Source organism: Notechis scutatus, chromosome Z (assembly GCF_049901735.1).
Source record: "Notechis scutatus isolate UNSWTSFEM ecotype Mainland chromosome Z, rNotScu1.2, whole genome shotgun sequence".
In the NCBI taxonomy this organism is placed as follows: Eukaryota; Metazoa; Chordata; class Lepidosauria; order Squamata; family Elapidae; genus Notechis; species Notechis scutatus.
The window spans coordinates 19,869,123-19,887,119 of NC_142025.1; the positions used below are offsets into that span (position 1 = coordinate 19,869,123).

The 17,997-nt window shown below is 36.6% G+C and overlaps 1 protein-coding gene across 7 annotated transcripts in view; it reads right to left on the bottom strand.

The window, feature by feature from the left end:
- The window catches only part of WAC (WW domain containing adaptor with coiled-coil), a 47,170-nt gene that overhangs the window by 18,698 nt on the left and 10,475 nt on the right, over positions 1-17,997 (bottom strand). For all 7 annotated transcript variants that reach the window (XM_026672169.2, XM_026672171.2, XM_087945967.1 and 4 more), the window contains 4 exons: positions 10,036-10,142; positions 8,496-8,611; positions 8,302-8,414; positions 6,495-6,812 (listed from right to left, as the gene is read on the bottom strand). In XM_026672169.2, the coding sequence (XP_026527954.2) occupies positions 6,495-6,812; positions 8,302-8,414; positions 8,496-8,611; positions 10,036-10,142 (654 nt within the window). The remainder of the gene's footprint in view (positions 1-6,494; positions 6,813-8,301; positions 8,415-8,495; positions 8,612-10,035; positions 10,143-17,997) is intronic.

Genomic DNA, 17,997 nt, shown 5'->3' on the forward strand with positions numbered 1-17,997 from the left:
AAGATACCCTGGAATTAAGACATTAAGAAATTTTAAAGAAAGATAGTAAAAGCGGTAACCAGAAAAAGTAGGGGGGAGGGGGGGAATTGACAGCTGAAAGTGGCTTTGAACTTTGAAAAGAGCTAAATTCAAGGAGGAAGCCAGAAGAAAATACTTCTTTAAATTGGACAAATATATGATTTTGGCACTAAATAGGCATAATTAAAAGCTGAACTTGAATGTGTCAACAAAAAAAAAAGAACAGTAATTGATATTTGGATCCATTGGATTTTTGAAATTTAAAATCTCTAAACAGAGAAAAGTGGAGGGAAAAAGGAGAGGACATGGATATAAAAGAGAGGGCCACCTAATGGTAAAAGGAAAATTTTAGTGACTCTTTAAAAAATGCTTGGTTCTTTTAAAAGTGGAATTTGATACAAAATAAGGGAAACTTAGTTACAACAAAATAGAAACCCTGGAAAGTGAAAAATGAAAACATAGAATATCAAAATAAAAGAAATAAGCGTAAAGAATTTACTTTGGGATTGTTTGGTGATTCTGGCATAAATTTAAATTTAGGGATATTGGACTATTTGATGAACTTGGAAAAAACTTAAAGAGGAATTAATAGAAGATGATCATTGGAAATAAACATCAAAGATGCTGGTTGAATTAAATTACTGGACAATTGCTCTGGATTTAAAGACTAAAGAAAAGGATAAAGAAAATACAAAAGAAGTGTTTAAAAATGGCAGAACTTTTTATGGAACTAAAAATGGAATTAAGAAACATAAAAGAAATATTACATGAAAGAGGTGAGTCGTGCTGTTTCATCTTACAATCATTAGAAATGGCAATTCTGGAGTATGAAAAACAAGGAGTGCCAGAAGGGGAGGAGGTAATCAAAGAAGAAGAAGCCAGCTTCAATGGAAAAATGGAGCAACGAACATTAAAGCAAAGAAGAAAAAGAATGGGAATAAAAATTGGAGATTTGGGGAGGCAATTAAAAAGGGAAATGTTTTGAAAGCCAAACAAAGAAAATGGAAACAGCAGAAAAGGGAATTACAGAAGAAAAATTTAAAGAGGGAGGGGGATAAAAATTGGAGTAAGAAATGGAGGGGAAAAAATGAAAGAAAAAAGAAATAAGAGAAAGGACAAGGAAATATGGAGATATGGAAATTGTACAAAAATGAAAAGAAATTGTTTAGTCAAGAGAGATAAGAGATAATGGGTAGGTAAGGATTAAGAAAGGGGATTCTGCAAGGTAATGTGGTGTAATATAAATGCATTTTAAGTAAAAATTATTTAGAAGATAGAAAAATATTGATTTTTAAAATGAAAAGATTGGAACTGATGTCCTTTTGTCATTAGACTACCTGTTATTGTTCAATTACATACAGAGATAAATGGAATAAATGTGATAAAGAGAAACCATGATAAGTATGCTAAATATGTTAAATAAATTTAAGAATATAATTAAAATGAATCATGATTGTTATAAAAAGAGTAACATCAGTTTATATGATTAACTGAATAGATTATTTGAAATTATATATTATTTAAGATAATTGTAGGGGAAAATACCATGTGGAATCTAGTTTAAAATATATGTGTGTTATGTAATTGCTAGATTATTCTTATTGACTCTTAAGGTGATAATTAAAAATGACTATATTGTGATAAATTATTATTATGAATTAAAGAGGAGTTAGCTAAATGATGTATAAGATAAAGGGGTGGTACACTCAAATTATAATTAAAGGGGAAATCTGTTGAATTATTAGAATTAAGATGGAACTTTTGGAATAATTAAATAAGAATATGCGATGAAATTTCAAATGTGACAGATAAAAGTATAAAGTATTATGAATATGAAGATATGACAACTATTTACATAAAATAAATCTGAATGTAAGATTTTTTGAGAAAATGTATAAAAATATGAAATGTAATGATATGATATGATATGAAATCAAATGTGAAAAATGAATATGTAACCAAGGTTATATTTGTATGGAAATGTGAAAACCTGAAACCATGTTCACTAAAAGAGATGTTTTTGAAATATAAAAAATAAAAAACTTTTTACAAAAAAAAATTACAGGAGTTCCTCCAGATTTAGTGTGGAGTCCCTTATTTTGTTTATGTAATTTTTCTCTATGATGATTTTGTATTGTAAATTCAACCACCATGCATATACTGACATCTTTCAAATTTATTCACCTGTCTCTACCTATTCTGTTTGACACAGTATAGGTCATTTCTAATTGGCCAGGCACAATTTCGGATTAGGTATGAAATTATTCCCTTGTTTTTCCCGTTTTAAGCTGATCAATGGATAAAGCATAGTTCAACTCTGATCATCCCATTAAATTCAAGGCTGTTAGTTACAGGTCTCCCCAATCTAAAACAGTTCGACTGCCTTTAAATGGTTAAAATATGCTATTTCAATTTAAGCAATGTATGCAGATTTCACTGTTATAAATTTATGTTGTTAACACAACATGCTTTACTTATGAGCATATCCAATATTTGAAGGATTTGCTGGTGTCTGATAAATTTCTGTGTGCAACCTGACTATAAAGTCAGTTATTTAGTTTTACTTATATTTGAATCACTATATCACAGTTTAGTTCTGGATCTTTGGAACAGATATTTAACTTGGAATCAAAGCACTACAAAATTTTAATAACCATTAAAATGCTACTTTTTCATGGGGGAGTATGAGCTTGCTTCAAAATAGATTCTCACCTATAACTTTGAATGTGTAGAGGTTAGTGTCATTATAGGGCAGCGGCCCCCAAACTTTTGGATGCCATGGACTGATTCCATGGAAGACAGTTTTCCTGCGGACTCGGGTGGTGGTGATTTCACACGCTGCCTTGATCCTGCATGTAAGTGGATGGGGCTTCCCTTCTTTCTGCAGCTCAGTTCCTTGCGGTCTGTAGATGAGTGCCAATCCGCAGTCCAAAGGTTTGGGACTCATATTATAGGCCACGGACCTCTTATTACAGAGGCATTTTATTATATAAGACTATAACTGGATGTAACATACTGTTGTATCAACTGATTTAAGCACAGAATAAATAAATTACTACCACCACAGACTGTTCACACTTCATCATATACAATTATGTGTGAGCTGGGTAATGTAGCAACTATGTAGAAGAATGCTCACCAATGGTTTCTTGTCAAAATAAAAATGGGAGATCCATTAGGGCTTCACAAACTCCATTACTGGGCCCTGTACTCTTTTACATGTTATTAATGGCTAAGTCAAACACTTAATAATTATGTGGACAACATAAAAATGGAGTGCAGGAATACTGAAATAATTGAGTACAATAAAACTATAGAAATATAATTGAAAGTTATCTCAATTGGTTAGTGAAGCAGCAAAATTAAAATCTTATAGAAATAAATGAAATATTATGCATTCAGGAAACAAAATCCAATGCACAGGTGGGGGGCTCTCTGGCTTGAGAATATTATTTCTAAAAAGGATTTTAGAAATTGATTACTAATAGTATGGTTCCTTAAACAGAAAATGCAATTTTAAATTGCATCAATAGAAATATAGTTCACGAATCGCAAAAGCTAATACAGGTATTCCTTATTTTATGACCACAATTGAGCATAAAGTTTATGTTGCTAAGTGAGACATTTGTTAACTGAATTTTGTCCCATTTTACTACCTTTCTTGCCACAGTTGCTGTGAATCACTGCAGTTATTAAATTAGTATCATGGTTGTTGAGTGAACCTGACTTTCACATTGACTCAGGATACTGCAAGCATCATAAATATGAATCAAGTTTGCCAAGTACCCAATTTTGATCATGTGACCATAGGGTTGCTGCACCCGTTATAAGTGTGAAAAATAGCCATTTTACTTTTTTCAGTGTTGTTATAACTTCAAATAATCATTAACAAACTGTTTTAAGTCAAATAATTCATGTAATTATATATTGTTTTGCATTGGTCTGAGTACTTTAAGTACTATATCCAATTTTGGGCCAACCTAGTACTGAGCTTCAAAGAATAATAGTGATCATTAAGTAATTGACTAGTATACATTTTTAACTACAAAACACTTGACATTATAAACTAATAACAAAAAAGTATAGACAAAAACATGACATATGAATGAACATCCCTCTGCATTTAGCCACCTCATTTCCACTACATGAGACCCACTCATTTATCAATGAAGGCTTTGTTAACTAGTTTCCTGCTACAAAGATAAAAGTAAGATTAGTGGTTTCTAAACAAGGTAAGATATAAAACCAATCATTAACAATTACTTCGTATCTTGATATAATCAAGAACTAGTAAATCTAAACTCCTTGTTCTCAGATTTTATCTACTGGAAAACAACCTACTATTTGTATGCTAATGTATAAGTACTAATATCATTATTAAAAATGGCTGGAAATTTACAGATCTTCCATAAACTAGAATCATGTAACATATTTAAAAACAAGTTTTCAAAGAGCAATAAAGATGATACCATAAGACAAATTTCTCAATTATGAACATAAAGGACAAAGTAAAAGCAAAGTATTTTTGGCTTTGAAGATAGGAATATACCGATTTCCACAAATTCAGACTATTAAATCTATTTAGCTCTGGACTAAACAGAAAAGAAAGCTGGAGAGAACAAACTTGTTGATCTTTCTGCCCCTCCCCCCCCCATTAAGTCTTGGAACTGAATTCTTCATCTCTGCTCTCCAATCTTGATCCATTTTAACCACCTCATTTGCTAAATTTACTGCACATCTTACCATGAGTGACTGCCAGGCTGAAAAGTAGAGGAAATGAAGGAAGCAAGCAAAGGAAAAATTTTCTCTGATAGCTTGAGCACATTTCCTTTAAACTGCCAGCAGGAACAGAAGGTGGGTCTCAAGGACTCAACTGCTGCAGTAGGCCATTTGCTGCACGTGTTGTTCTCTAACTAGCTGAATTTTTTTTAATTACTTTTCAGCAGAAACTGAGTCCTTGGAAAGCTTTTCACTGCTGACTGACTCCCTTTAGGACCCAGCTAGGACTTCTCTAAAGGGAGTCAGACAAACAGCAAAAAGCTTCTCAAGGACCCAGCTTTCCAAGGACCTAGCTTCTGTCTCAGCTGGCATTTATTGCAAATGTGCTCTAGCTGACCAGAAATTCCTTGCTTCCTTTCCTCTACTCTTCAGCCTGGCAGTCACTCATCAAGGTAAGTAGCACACAGATTTTGTCATCCACTTTCCAGGATGGTTAAAAGGGATAAACATTGGTGGGTAAAGACGAAAAGTTTAGTTTCAGTATCTAATTTTTTATTTTATTTTTATTTTTTGGGGGGGGAGAAATCAACAAGTTTGTTCTCCCCAGATTTTTTCTGTTTTCTCTATTAAGAAATGTGGGTTTCTTGAAGAGGGGTTAAACAAGGAAAATGGTTTTGGGAAGATCGCCCTGAAGCTGTCGTCCCGAAAGCTAGCAAAAACCAGGAGACATTTGCAGTCTCCAAAGAGATCAAGGCAGAGGCCTAGCCCACAAGCATGGCTTCATCATCGGCCAAGCAGAGGCTTGTTTGGAAGCCTCTCTGGCATTGGAAAATAATGCTAGGCCCTAAGCTAGCTGAGCTCTTCCTTTCTGCTAGGCTGCTATTGGCTTTGCAAAGTTTTTTGCTTTTTGTCTGCCCCCTTTATGGTCCCAGCTGAATATTGGGCCTCAGAGAGCTCCCACTCACCCATGAGGAACCCCATGCTTTTCTTAACATGTTTGTTTAAAGGGGCATTTGTGAGAACAGAGTGAGGGTTGTTAAGTGAGGCTATCTCACTTAATGGCCATCCACACTAGTGACAATAATATGCAAAATATGCTCCAAAATATGCAGAGTACATACTCTTATTACTAAGGTATTGCACTTTTCTACAAGCTTAAGGTTCAGAACTAGGGATAAATGTCCAAAAATGTTTAAATCAAAGAGAATGAAGAAAAAGGAAAAAATTGGAAACTGTAATGTGTGCAATACCAGCCTAAACCTATTTCATTATTTTAGTAACATTAAAACTAATAACTTGACCAGTAAATCAATGGAGAAAATAAAATTCATAATAGCAAACTCAAAATATCATTATCTAGAGACCCACTCATGTGGATTTTTCCTAGCTACCCTTCCACAAAACTTCCGTATTTTAAAATGTGTCTTGAAAATGAAGATGTCCTTTGAAACTTATCACATGATCAGTGTATCACATCACATCATATGCATATGATCAGACTGAAGAAATGAGGAATGCCAAGAAATCTTTCTTCTCATACAGAATACTTCTATATTGAAATTCCTATAAATTAATGGATTCAACAATAGGGCATATGAGATTTACTACTTTATACTAAAATGCATACATAGAAGTACAGAGTTTGTAGTTAATAGAAAATTTCAGGTTTCCTATTAAAATAGAACTTTAATAATTTTAGAATTTTAAGGATACATGTTTCAGTTCCAGTATTCAATACAAAATAGATTAATACACACCTGACAAATTTTTTCTCTCTGTTTTTTGAGAAGGGATGGAAGAAGTGGGTGTAGGCAGTTTTGATAAAGAAGATGCCCCATTTGCATCAAATGATTTCTTTGGCTGATGATCTGACTGTAGAGAAAATGGACTAGGAGGAACAGAACTTGTAGTAGTAGATGGGTGAACCACTGTTTTGATGGGATGTTGTACTGGGGTAGAACTACTGTGAGTTTCTGTCCGTGGCAGTCTGTAGTCTCTATCATTGTGTCTACTTGTCTGAGATAAAATATTCTGTGGAAGCATGTTTGCGGCATCACTGGAATGCTTCTCTTCCACTTTATCATTCACGAAGTTGAAATGAGAAATAGAAAACAGCAAGTTAGTGCTTTATTGACATATTGCATTTACTATTTTTTTTCTATTCCAGCATCAACAGATATTAGTATACAATTTTTAAAGTACTTAAACACTGCTTAAACCAAAATGAAGTTCTGCAACATCCCCATTATCAAAAAATAGTTGAATGTTTCAGAAGAACAGGTATCGATGAATATTTCTGAGAACTTGAAATTCAATAGGTTGATTTTTAAAAATCTACAGGTAGTCTTCAACACACAACCACAATTGGGACTAGAATTTCTGTCACTAAGTCAGTGCATTGTAACGGTTATACAGCTAGTTGTTAGGTGACTGCATCAACTGATGATGGTTATCCCTGGTCTCCTAGTTGTGGTTAGTAACTGAGAACTGCAGGTTGTTAAGTGAATTCCAAACCCAATCTAAGCCATTTTGGGCTTAGTCCTTCCCAGTCCCAAGGGACTATCCCCAACTCCAAACTTTTCAAAGGCAACACAACTTTAGCCACCTTGGAGGTTTGTGAACACAGCAGTTTTATCCATTTTGGAAAGCTGTGCTGTCTACAGAAGCCTCCCTCTGCAATATTCAAACTGACATAAAGCTGTGTTCTCTTTGAAGGCCTTCCCCACCCTCCATTTCCAAGGGGCTAAAGCTGGGCTCTTTACACATCCTTCTGAAAACAGTTCAGTCTTAGCCATCTGTAGGAAATGTTTTCCAGAGAAGCTGGGCCCAAAAAGTAGACAGCAAAAGCAGAGAAATTCTGGGTGCAAAAGGTTGATGTAGGGAACTGGGAAAGAAGGCAACTGGGCAAATGAATGCTTGTTGGCACTTGCAGAGAATAAATGAATGATTGATGGCTTGTTTGCTGGGGTGTATATCATGTGGGGTTGGGAAGAGCTGAGCATATGAAAGCTTGCTGGTGCTTCCTGAGGCTTCCTGGGATATGGTAAGCAGTGCAGAGCCATGTATGTTAGGGCTGCTTGCCGCCTTGAAATGCAGAATCCAGGCCAACCAAAAGGGCAGAGATGAGAGGAGGGAGAGAGATAAGCAAGGAGGACTTGAAATACCCCTGTGGCTGAAAGTGCAAGAAAGCTGCCAAACACCTGCATTTTGATTAAATGACTGCAGGGCCGTGCAAAGGCTGCAACTTCAGGATCCATTTTTTTCAGCACCATTGTAATTTTAAACAGTTGCTGAATGAATGGCCTTAAGGATATGTATCCTGTATATAATTTGTATTGTCATTGCCATCACAGCATAGTAGTACAAACAAAAGGGGGGAAAACTTTATTTTCTTCTGTTGATATACAGTGTATAGTTTTCAGTGACCATGTTAGATAACTAAATGTTAAGGGCAAAAGAAAAGCATAAATTAAAGCATGACATACTTATAAAATGTGGTCAACTGAAGAAAAACAATTTTGAAAAGAACATGCACAGGAATATTATTGAGTAAAATAGACATACTTCCACTAGAAAACCCACTAGCAGCAGTCGCTTGCATCACCTCTCTTCTGTAATCTCTATCTTTTGGAAAACTGTTGACAGACATTTTGCTTGCTTCTTTTTGTCTCTGCTCTCTAGTATAAAAAAAATTAATTAATTAAATTTGGTAAGCTTGGTAAGTTTACTATTATACAATTTATGTTTATATTATTTACCTTTCAAGCCATTCTTTTGGTTTTTCCCACTGTGAAACTTCTGTTCGGCAGTTATAGTAATATTTTTTGCCAGAAGAACTAATGTGCTCAGACCAGTCATCTGCAGAATCATAAGACTTTAAAAAAAATATTGGAATCAACCTGATGGATTTCAGAAATAACAACTTCTTCAGTTTTGAACATTACACATTTTATTGAAAACATTCCTTTCAGAAAGCAAAGCAGAAACCGTGGTGGCACAGTGGTTAGAATGAAGTATTGCAGATTAATTGTGCCGTCTGCCAACAGTTTGATTCACCAGCAAGGTTGACTCAGCTTTCCATCCTTCTGAGCTCGGTTAAATAAGGACCCAGATTGTTCGGAACAATATGCTGACTCTGTAAACTGCTTAGAGAGGGCTGTAAAGCTCTGTGAAAGGGTATATAAGTCTAAGTGCTATTGCTATTTTATACAATAATTTCTAATAGCTCAACCCAAGCAAGATGGAGTCGGTTTGGGTATTTGGATCGTCCAGTATGGGTAATCTTCCATTTGTTGGCCTTGAATGAAGTGGCATTGCCTTAGACAGATCCAGTGTATGATTTCATGGTCAAAGAACAGGTAGCAACTATAACTAGGAGGGCCTTTGCCTACCTGCAGTTTATGTGTCAGTTGCATTCATTCCTGGATGGGGGCAGTGAAAGATATTTCTCACTGTCACTCAGGCCTTCATTACCTCTCAAAGAGGTTATCTGCAGTGCATTCTGCCATTCAATCTCAGTGTTTCTGGGTGCAATTCAAGGTGCTAGATGTTACCTTTAAAGCCCTGCCTGGCTTAGGGCTGGTTACTTGAGGAATTGTCTTTCATAATTTATTCTACCTGTACAATCCCATCAGGCAGGATGGGCATGTTTCATATCTCATTGGCCAAAGAATGTCGGGGTGGGGAAGGGGGGCTGGCCAAAAGCCATTTCTGCTTTAGCACCAAGCTTATGGAACATCCTATCTCTGAAGATCAGGATAGCCCTGACACTTCTGGCCTTTCTTAGATCCTGAAGACCTGGCTATGTACTCAGGCCAGAGGTGCTGAAGATGTGCAAGGACTAGGTTCTTGGTTAGGCTAGTAACTTCAGTTGATGCTGCTTGGCTGCTATGTATATTTTTGTAATGTTTATAATTTTTTATTTTAACTTATTGAGATGAGCAGCCATATAAACTTGGTAAATGGGTGGATAAGCAGATTAGTTTAGAAACCATAACTGGCTTAACAACATAACTCAACAGCTTTTAAATGGTAAGAGAGAATTTAGTTTCATTTAAGAGAATTAAACTAAATGCTGGTACAATGATGTCCAAACTGCTATTTTTAAACTTTGCATCTGTTTTGAACTGAAATACTGAATTTATCTGGAACTTAAATTGCTTAGAACATAGTACATGCAATTTTGCTTGCTTGATTTCTATTAACTGTAATTATCCAGAATTTCTTGAAAAGGGAATCAAACTGAGTGCAAAATATAATAAAACAACTTGATTGGGCAAATTCAATATAAGTACTTACTGCATCAGACGTTTTGCTTGGATTATTGCTAGGATTAGAAGAATGTGAATTTGAACTATGAAGAGCACTGTGGTTATGAGAGTTTTCTTGTGGAGAATAACTGGTCCCTAGAAAACAATGAATTGTTATTTCTCAATTATTTAAATTCAACACACTTTAATTTGCCTTGGTGCAGAAAGGCCAATCATCATATCTCTTACACACACAACACACACATACACTTTATTCTATACCAATTTGCCACTGCACAAATAGATATTTTCTAAAGAAAAAAACACTTTTGAATTGAAATATCAAATAAACAATATAATTTTATGTATGTAAAAATCATTAATAATACTGCCCCAGAAAAAAGTTCAATCAGAATAGAATTCAAAAATTTGACAACCAGAGTTAAAAAAGCATTCTAAAAGATTACTTGAAAAGTATGCTAAAGTATAACAGCCATTAAATTCACAACAAAAATTTCTACCATCCTACAATCCATCTATCTATCCACCCATATGTCCATGTTAACAATACCTCCAACCCCCAGCCCTCAAAGGCAGACCAGGAAGGTACCATGTTCAACGGTATTGATAACTGCAGAGGATCAACTAAGATTAGGGGACTATTCTGCCCATGCCAAGTCCTGATGACAATAATCCACTAGAGTGACCAATGCCATTTCATTCTATGTGATTTTAATTTAAATCTTGACTGGCAGAAATCTAGATAATCTCTGTGCTCTAGCATTCTCTGAAGCTGTATCACAATCCCCTTCTCAAGAATACAAGTAGTCCTTGATTTACAACAACTGTTCACTTAATGAATATTTGAGGTTACAACAGATACCTCAAAAAGTACTTACAACCCTGTTATGTCTGCTGCAATATTGTTGCGGTGGTTTGCCCTAATGATCAACCACAGAGATGCTGCAGCACCTCCCCACTTATTCCCCACAGGTCTCCACAGGCAAGGGGCCTCCTTTATCACCCAATTTTGTTCCACATACTCCTCCTCACCCTTGGTCACTGATAGTTCACTTACGTTTTGAAGATCTTCAGAGATCAGCTTGGAATAGGGAAGGAGGGCAAGTCACTCTATTACTGGGCCAGATGGCACACTCCTACCAGTGGATGTCTTTTTCTGACCAAAAAGTAACACTGCAGAATATCTGTTTTCCTTTCATTGCTAGATGGCAAGGAATCCAGTAAGGATTCCAGACTGTCTTGTGAGGAAGGAAAAAACTTGTTTTAACTTCACCAGCATTAACAAAGCTCTCAGTTTTCCTTTTCTTGCTAGACATAATGGAGCGATCCATCCTCCTTCCCTACCTTCACCTCCTGAGCTCTTAAGACCTTGAAAAGTGTGCTATTGTGACCAGATGAGGTAGGGTGAAGGCTCAAGGGGCTATGGGGAGAAAGCAGACCATGGGGTATCTCAGAGGGTTGAGGCAGCCTTGGGAGGCCTGATTCAGATAGGCTTGTGCCTGCACTTAACTCACCAGTGTCTCCCAACTCAAGACACCTGATGCTCCACTTAATGATATGCATGTTCATTTAATGAATATGTTGGGGACAGCAGGGATGGAGAATGTTTACTTAATGGTCCTCCCAATTATCAGGCTCCATTACAGTCATAACTCAAGGATTACCAGTACTCCTATGAAAGGAAAGGTTCTAGAAAGAAGTTATTAAAAATTATGGAGGCAGAGAAAGTTTATTTTAGAGGGAACACAGCTATATTTTAAAACTATTCTATCCTTCAGAAAACCAGCAACAATTTTATCGATCTAAAAAATCATAATCTGCCTGGCTCCTGAATGTGTCAGGAAGGACATGGGTTCAAGACAAAAGTTGTAGAGCTTATTTTACAGAGAATCCTGTCCATTTCCTCAGGCAAAATAACCTCAAAAGTCTTGCTTACTGCATTCGTTTCTATCCAGTTGGCAGTCTTTCCAGGATAAATGTAAAATGTTTTAGCCACCAAGACACCCACAAAATTATACAATGGTCACCAGGATTTTTTAGACTAAAGGAAGATTGGAAATAGGTAAATTACATATTATTCTTTTGCTCTACTGAGATTCCCAACCATCTATAAAGTGCTATAACTACATCTAGGTCTTAAATGAAGAAAAATCCTGAACTTTTAAGTTTAGTTTTTTATAATACAAAACCAAGCAGTTTGGTTTTTTAACTTTAAGGCAAGTACTTCCCTAACCATGCTGCCATCCTCCATGTTTCAACTGCTTTCAACCTGCCTTAAATTTCTTCCCCCCCCTCATCAGAGATCTTAAAATAGCAGTTGATATCAGTTTAAGCTCAATTATAATGCAGCACCAATTTTGTTTTTGTTACATCTTTGCATACATCTGTTTGTCCAATTTCATAATAGAAAGAATTATATAATTTTCTACACATTCATTCTGCCCCAATTTAGCTTTGGGACATTCAATACTGAATTTATTAGGACAGAGAAGCATATTTACTGTTTTTATTTAGATATACTATAAATATAAGTTGGTCATTTTTAAAACTTTTCCTTAAAATGCAAGCTGCTTTTGTTTTTGCAGCATAAAGGAAATATCTACATTCTTTTCCTGAGTATGTATAGCTATTTAGGTTGTTAGAGGTCATTATGGAAGTCTTATTCATTCATGGCTGATGCAGTACTGATTTTTTTAAAAGGGAGGATAAAGAAAAGGGGAGACTAAAAAGAAACAAAAAAACCCAAACACACCCCTCAAAAAAGGTTGGAGAGCCATATATGACTCTGTAGTTTTCAGTTTCTGCATCTTATTCAAATGGATAAAATTTAGTCATTAGAAACTTGGCTAAGAACTGAATAAAAAGCAGAAGTAGGACAAATCCCCAAATGTCACTGAGAAATAGCCATTTGGCAGCAACATTTGGCAGAAATGTTAAGGGGGATGCCCCAACTAAATATTTCTAGTAAATAGATAAAGTATAGTCAGCTAACTAGAGAAATAAATTCCATCCTATTGCTGGTGCTTTAAGAAACAGAAATGAAAAGCGTAGACATAACTCAGTTATGTTTGCAATGTTTGTACTGCATTGGTATTCATCCTTGCATGTGTATGTATGTAGTAAGTGAAAGCCCAAAACAGTGCTTGAAGAAATAACTAGAACAGCAAAGAAAAACACTTCAACACTGAATGAAATGATGAAAAATTATCAAATCAGATACAGGAGATCTACAATATAAGATGATGTGTAAATGTAACCAACAGATGAAATGATCAAAATGAAGTAACACAGAAGATGTTTTGCTCTGCTTCACATCAGAAAAAGTTTTAAAAATCAGAAAAGATCAATCAAGCGTCAAGGGTCCCATTGGGGGGGGGGGATTTGAGAACTCAGTACTACTAGCATTCCATGATAGGAAAAGCTAATGAAAAAAAGCTAATGTCAAGATAGAAGGGTATTCCTAAAAAAGAGAAAACACACAATTTAGACTATTCCAAAGAAGAAAAAAGAATGACAAAATCTACCAATGTGGTTTTACACAAAGATTATGCAGGATCTTAAAACAAAATCACTGTCATACATAAACCACTAAGAAACACTAAATACATAAATGCACAGATGATATAAGAGTCTAATAAATAATTATTATCCAGCAAGAGGAAGCGGGTACCTGGACAGGGAGGAAACATTATATAAAGGCTTAAAATTAACCACAGAAAGGAGCTCATGCTTCCCAATGTTCAAAGGCATGTTAAAGAATGTCTACAACCATCTATTTGTTTTTGATGGCATCAGATATTTCTCTTTACAAAACTAATTAAGTAGAAGGAAAATCTCTCAGTGATATAAATGCAAGAATTATGACATGAAGCTGATAATAATTCAAAGAGATTGGGTTCTTGCATTTGTGTATGAATTCCTCCACTTCAACCAGTATAACCAATTTATATATAGTCAGCCTTTTGTTTGAGTTTTTCTCCTATCTGTTATTATTTAGTTTTCATGGGAAGAAAGTGGGTCAAATTGGCTCTGTTTGTTATTACTTAAATTTGTTTGCCACTTATGTAATTGCAAGATGACTCTGGGCAGTATATCAATCCAAGTAAAACTAGATAGATAAGATTAGATTAGATGGTGGTAGATCCCCATCAAGTGGGTAGGTAGACAGACACTCACACACACTCAAAGATGGGGAAGAAGGGAGAAGAATGGGGCTGAGGGGATGGGAGCTGCTACTAATTAATCAACCACCTCCAGTATAGTACTCTCCCATTGACACACACACACCCAATTGGGGGAGTACCATAGATGGTTGATTAACCTTAAGTCAGGTCTTAAGGTCTTATGGAAAGTCAGGAGAGCGGGAGCCCTTCTCATTTCAGGGGGCAAAATCCAGGGCCATGACAGAGAAGGCTATTCTCTTGAACCCTGCTGCCATTCCTTGACTGAAGGGATATTCCATAAGCTGCATGCCTCCTCTGCCAGCAGAGCTAAGACAAATTTGTTCCATAGGGAAGTGGCCATTCCTCAAGTAACCTAGACTCATGTCATGCAGGAGCTTTATGGGTAATAACCAATACCTTGAATTGCACTGGAAAGCAAACCAGCAGCCAGTGCAGCTTATGGAAGAGCCGTTTAACATATGCCATTCAAGGGGTCCCAAAGACTGCTCACACCACTGTACTCTGCACCAGCTGAAGTTCCCAAATGCTCTTCAAAGCTAGCCTTCTGTAGAGCATATTGCAGTAGCCCAAGTGGAAAATGATCAGGGCTTCAATGACTGAACACAGGGACTCCTGACCCAGGAAAAGCCACAAGAGGTGTATAACTTGAAGTTGTGCACAAACTCTCCTAGCTATGACTGCTACCTGCTCTTTGAGCAGGTGCGAGTCCAGAAGAACCCCCAAGTTATGGACCAGGTCTGTCTGGGGTAATGCTACCCCATCCAGAGCTAAAGAGGCTTCAGAAGGATCATGCAGCAAACCCCCAGGATATCCCCCAGTTCCTTCTGGAACCCACCTGGGTCCATCAGTCACCAGAGATAGACAGCTCAACTGGATAGAAGGGTGAGGGTGGCATAAAAGAGTCTTAAGCACACCTGGGCATGATCTGACCATGACAGGAAGGATAATATTAAATTCATCAGCAGATCACATTGCCTTTGCTATGATAAGAACCTGGAAATCTTCTGTCCCAAGTTGGGCCTGTGATGATTTGGGGTGGACCAACGTCCACCATGGTGGTCATGAACTCCTGAGGTGCTTTTAAGACTGAACCCAGGAATGGCAGGTTGAAGTCTCACAACCATAAATCTGGGACACTCTATGGCCAGTCCCAAGACAGCCTCAAGTATATCAGGCAGGAAAACTGCTAATTGCTGTTCACTGACCTGGCATTCATCAAAGCAAGCAACACTCTAAGCCACCCTATCTAGGGACTGAGAAAGAGCTAGAATATTACACATGTACTGGAAGTAGCAAACAACAATATGGTTTTCTGAATCTTTCATCGTTTTAAACTTTATTAATATTACAATGCTGCTGCTTGATATTATTATATATCATGCATAGCATATATAAGAATTCATCCTGTTTTATTTCTTCAAATTAAGAAGTGTGGTTCACTTACAGTTGCTCTTACAGAGATCAACATTTTATTATTTTAATAATTATTTATATAATCTTAATCAAATTTGATTTTGATTAGATCTGATTCCATTCTTCCTCAGAAATCTTATTATTATGAACTTTCTTATCACTAGATAATTCTATGCTCAATTTTACAGCTCTTCTTAACAATTAATTCTGAAATCATTGATTCAAGGACAAGCATCAACTTTTTTTGAACAGCTATCTTAAGCAAGACTTAACATCCTGCTTAACAGCAACACTCTATTTAAACATGTTGAAAATAATTCAATATATTTTAGTAATAATTATACTGAATTTGTGAATGTGAATTATGCCCCCAATATTTTAACCTCAAAATGACATTACTCTCCATCAAGTATATTGTTCTCTAGCGTTATTATTATTTATGTATATACTTATTGATACAATTTTTGTAGCTGCCCATCTCATGGCAATGAACCTGGGTGGCATACAAGGATTAAAATCAACAACCAAAATCAATAATCCAAATAACAAATATCTGAGGTTGCACAAAAAATGCAACTACAGGAAATTAAATAACAGAGACTAAATGCTTCGAGAAGCAATGGCATTGCTAAAGCCTTACAAAAGACTAACACAGGCCCATTCAAATTTTTAGAGTTATTATGATCCAGAGCAGGGATTGCAACACAGAAGGCATAACTCCTAAATCCGGCAAGTGACATTGCTTGAAAGAAAGGGCCAGAGAATCCCCTCCCTGTTAGTTCTAATGGGGAAGCAGAGGCAAGCAGTCCTCAAAATAGCTTGTCCCCATTCTACATATGGGCTTTATAGGTGAAAACCAGCATCTTGAATTGTACCCAGAAGCCCAATGGAGCTAGGGCAATTCAACAGAGCAGCTCAATGTGACATGAGCATAGCTTGGAATTCATGTCACTGTGTTCCAAATCAGCTGCAGCTTCCAAATGTTCTTCAAGGGCAGTCTCATATAAAATGCATTACAGTAATCCAGACAGAGGGTGACTAAAGCATAAGTCACTATGAGAAAAGCTTCTTGGCCCAGGAATAGACACACATGCTACATAAGACAAATCTATGCAAAAGAGCCCTGGTCTCTGCTTGCTCTTTCAGCAGGAGCTGAGAATCCAGAGAACCTTCAAAATGTGCACTGACTCTGTCTGGGGAAGCATAACCCCATGCTCAGTGAAAGAGATTCTTCAGATCTTTTTATTTTTTAATTGAGGGGGGAGGGGCGGATAAATGTTTCAAAACCCACAACCACTTAGTTTTGCAAGGTTGAGAGGAACCGTATTCTCTCCCACCCAAACCTCGCAGCTTATAGGCACTAAGAATTTTGTTAGTCCTGTTCATTTAAAACCATAATGGTGAACCTATGGCACATGTGCCGGAAGTGGCACGCAGAGTATCTGTCTGGACACACCAGCCAGTTGCTCTACTGAGTTCCGGCACGCTGGTCTTCTCGCGCACGGGAGCACTGGAAACCAGAAGAGCAGTTCCCTGGTGCACGTGCATGTGCCGGGAAGCCGAGCTTCTGGCTTCCGGCACACGCATGCACGCTGGGGAGCTGGTCTTTCAGTTTCTGGTGCACGTGCCTCCCGTTTCAGTACTTGGTGTCAAAAAGGTTTGCCAACACTGATTTAAATATTCAAAATCTACTACCTACAGAATAAGGCTTCATGTGCATTAAATTTGCTTTGCAAAATTTCATCAGGTATCAAAATTTTCCATTTAACCTTCTTTGAAGCATAAAATCTAGTAGCCGAAATCTTAGAAAAGAACAGCCTTTATCTAAACAGTTACCACAATTTTACCTGAAAGTATACAGGTAGTTCTCGACTTATGATCACAACTGAACCGAAACTTTCTGTTGCTAAGTGAGAGAGTTAAATGAGTGTTGCCCCATTTTACGACCTTTTTGCCACAGTTGTTAAGTGAATCACTACAGTGAATCTGGTTTCCCTATTGACTTTGCTTGTCAAAAGGTTGCAAAAAGTGATCATATGTCGTATATCCCCAGCGGGGTAAAGCAACTGTCGTAAATATGAGCCAGTTAGCAATCATCTGAATTTTGATCATGTGGCCATAAGGGCTACTGCCATTAGTGTGAAAAATGGTAAGTCATTTTTTATGCCCTTATAGCTTTGAATGGTCACTAAAATGATTGTAAGTCAAGGACTATCTATACTGTATGCTCAAAATACAACCTCAGAATGTGATGACTGTAAATCCTCAGAAAAAGTAAGAAAGGTGAAGAAGATGATCAGCAGGCAAGTGGATGAACTCAGTTACAATGTTAATATGTGCACTATTTGAAGATCTGAAGGATGTTAGGGATAGATAATAATGTAGAAAATCTA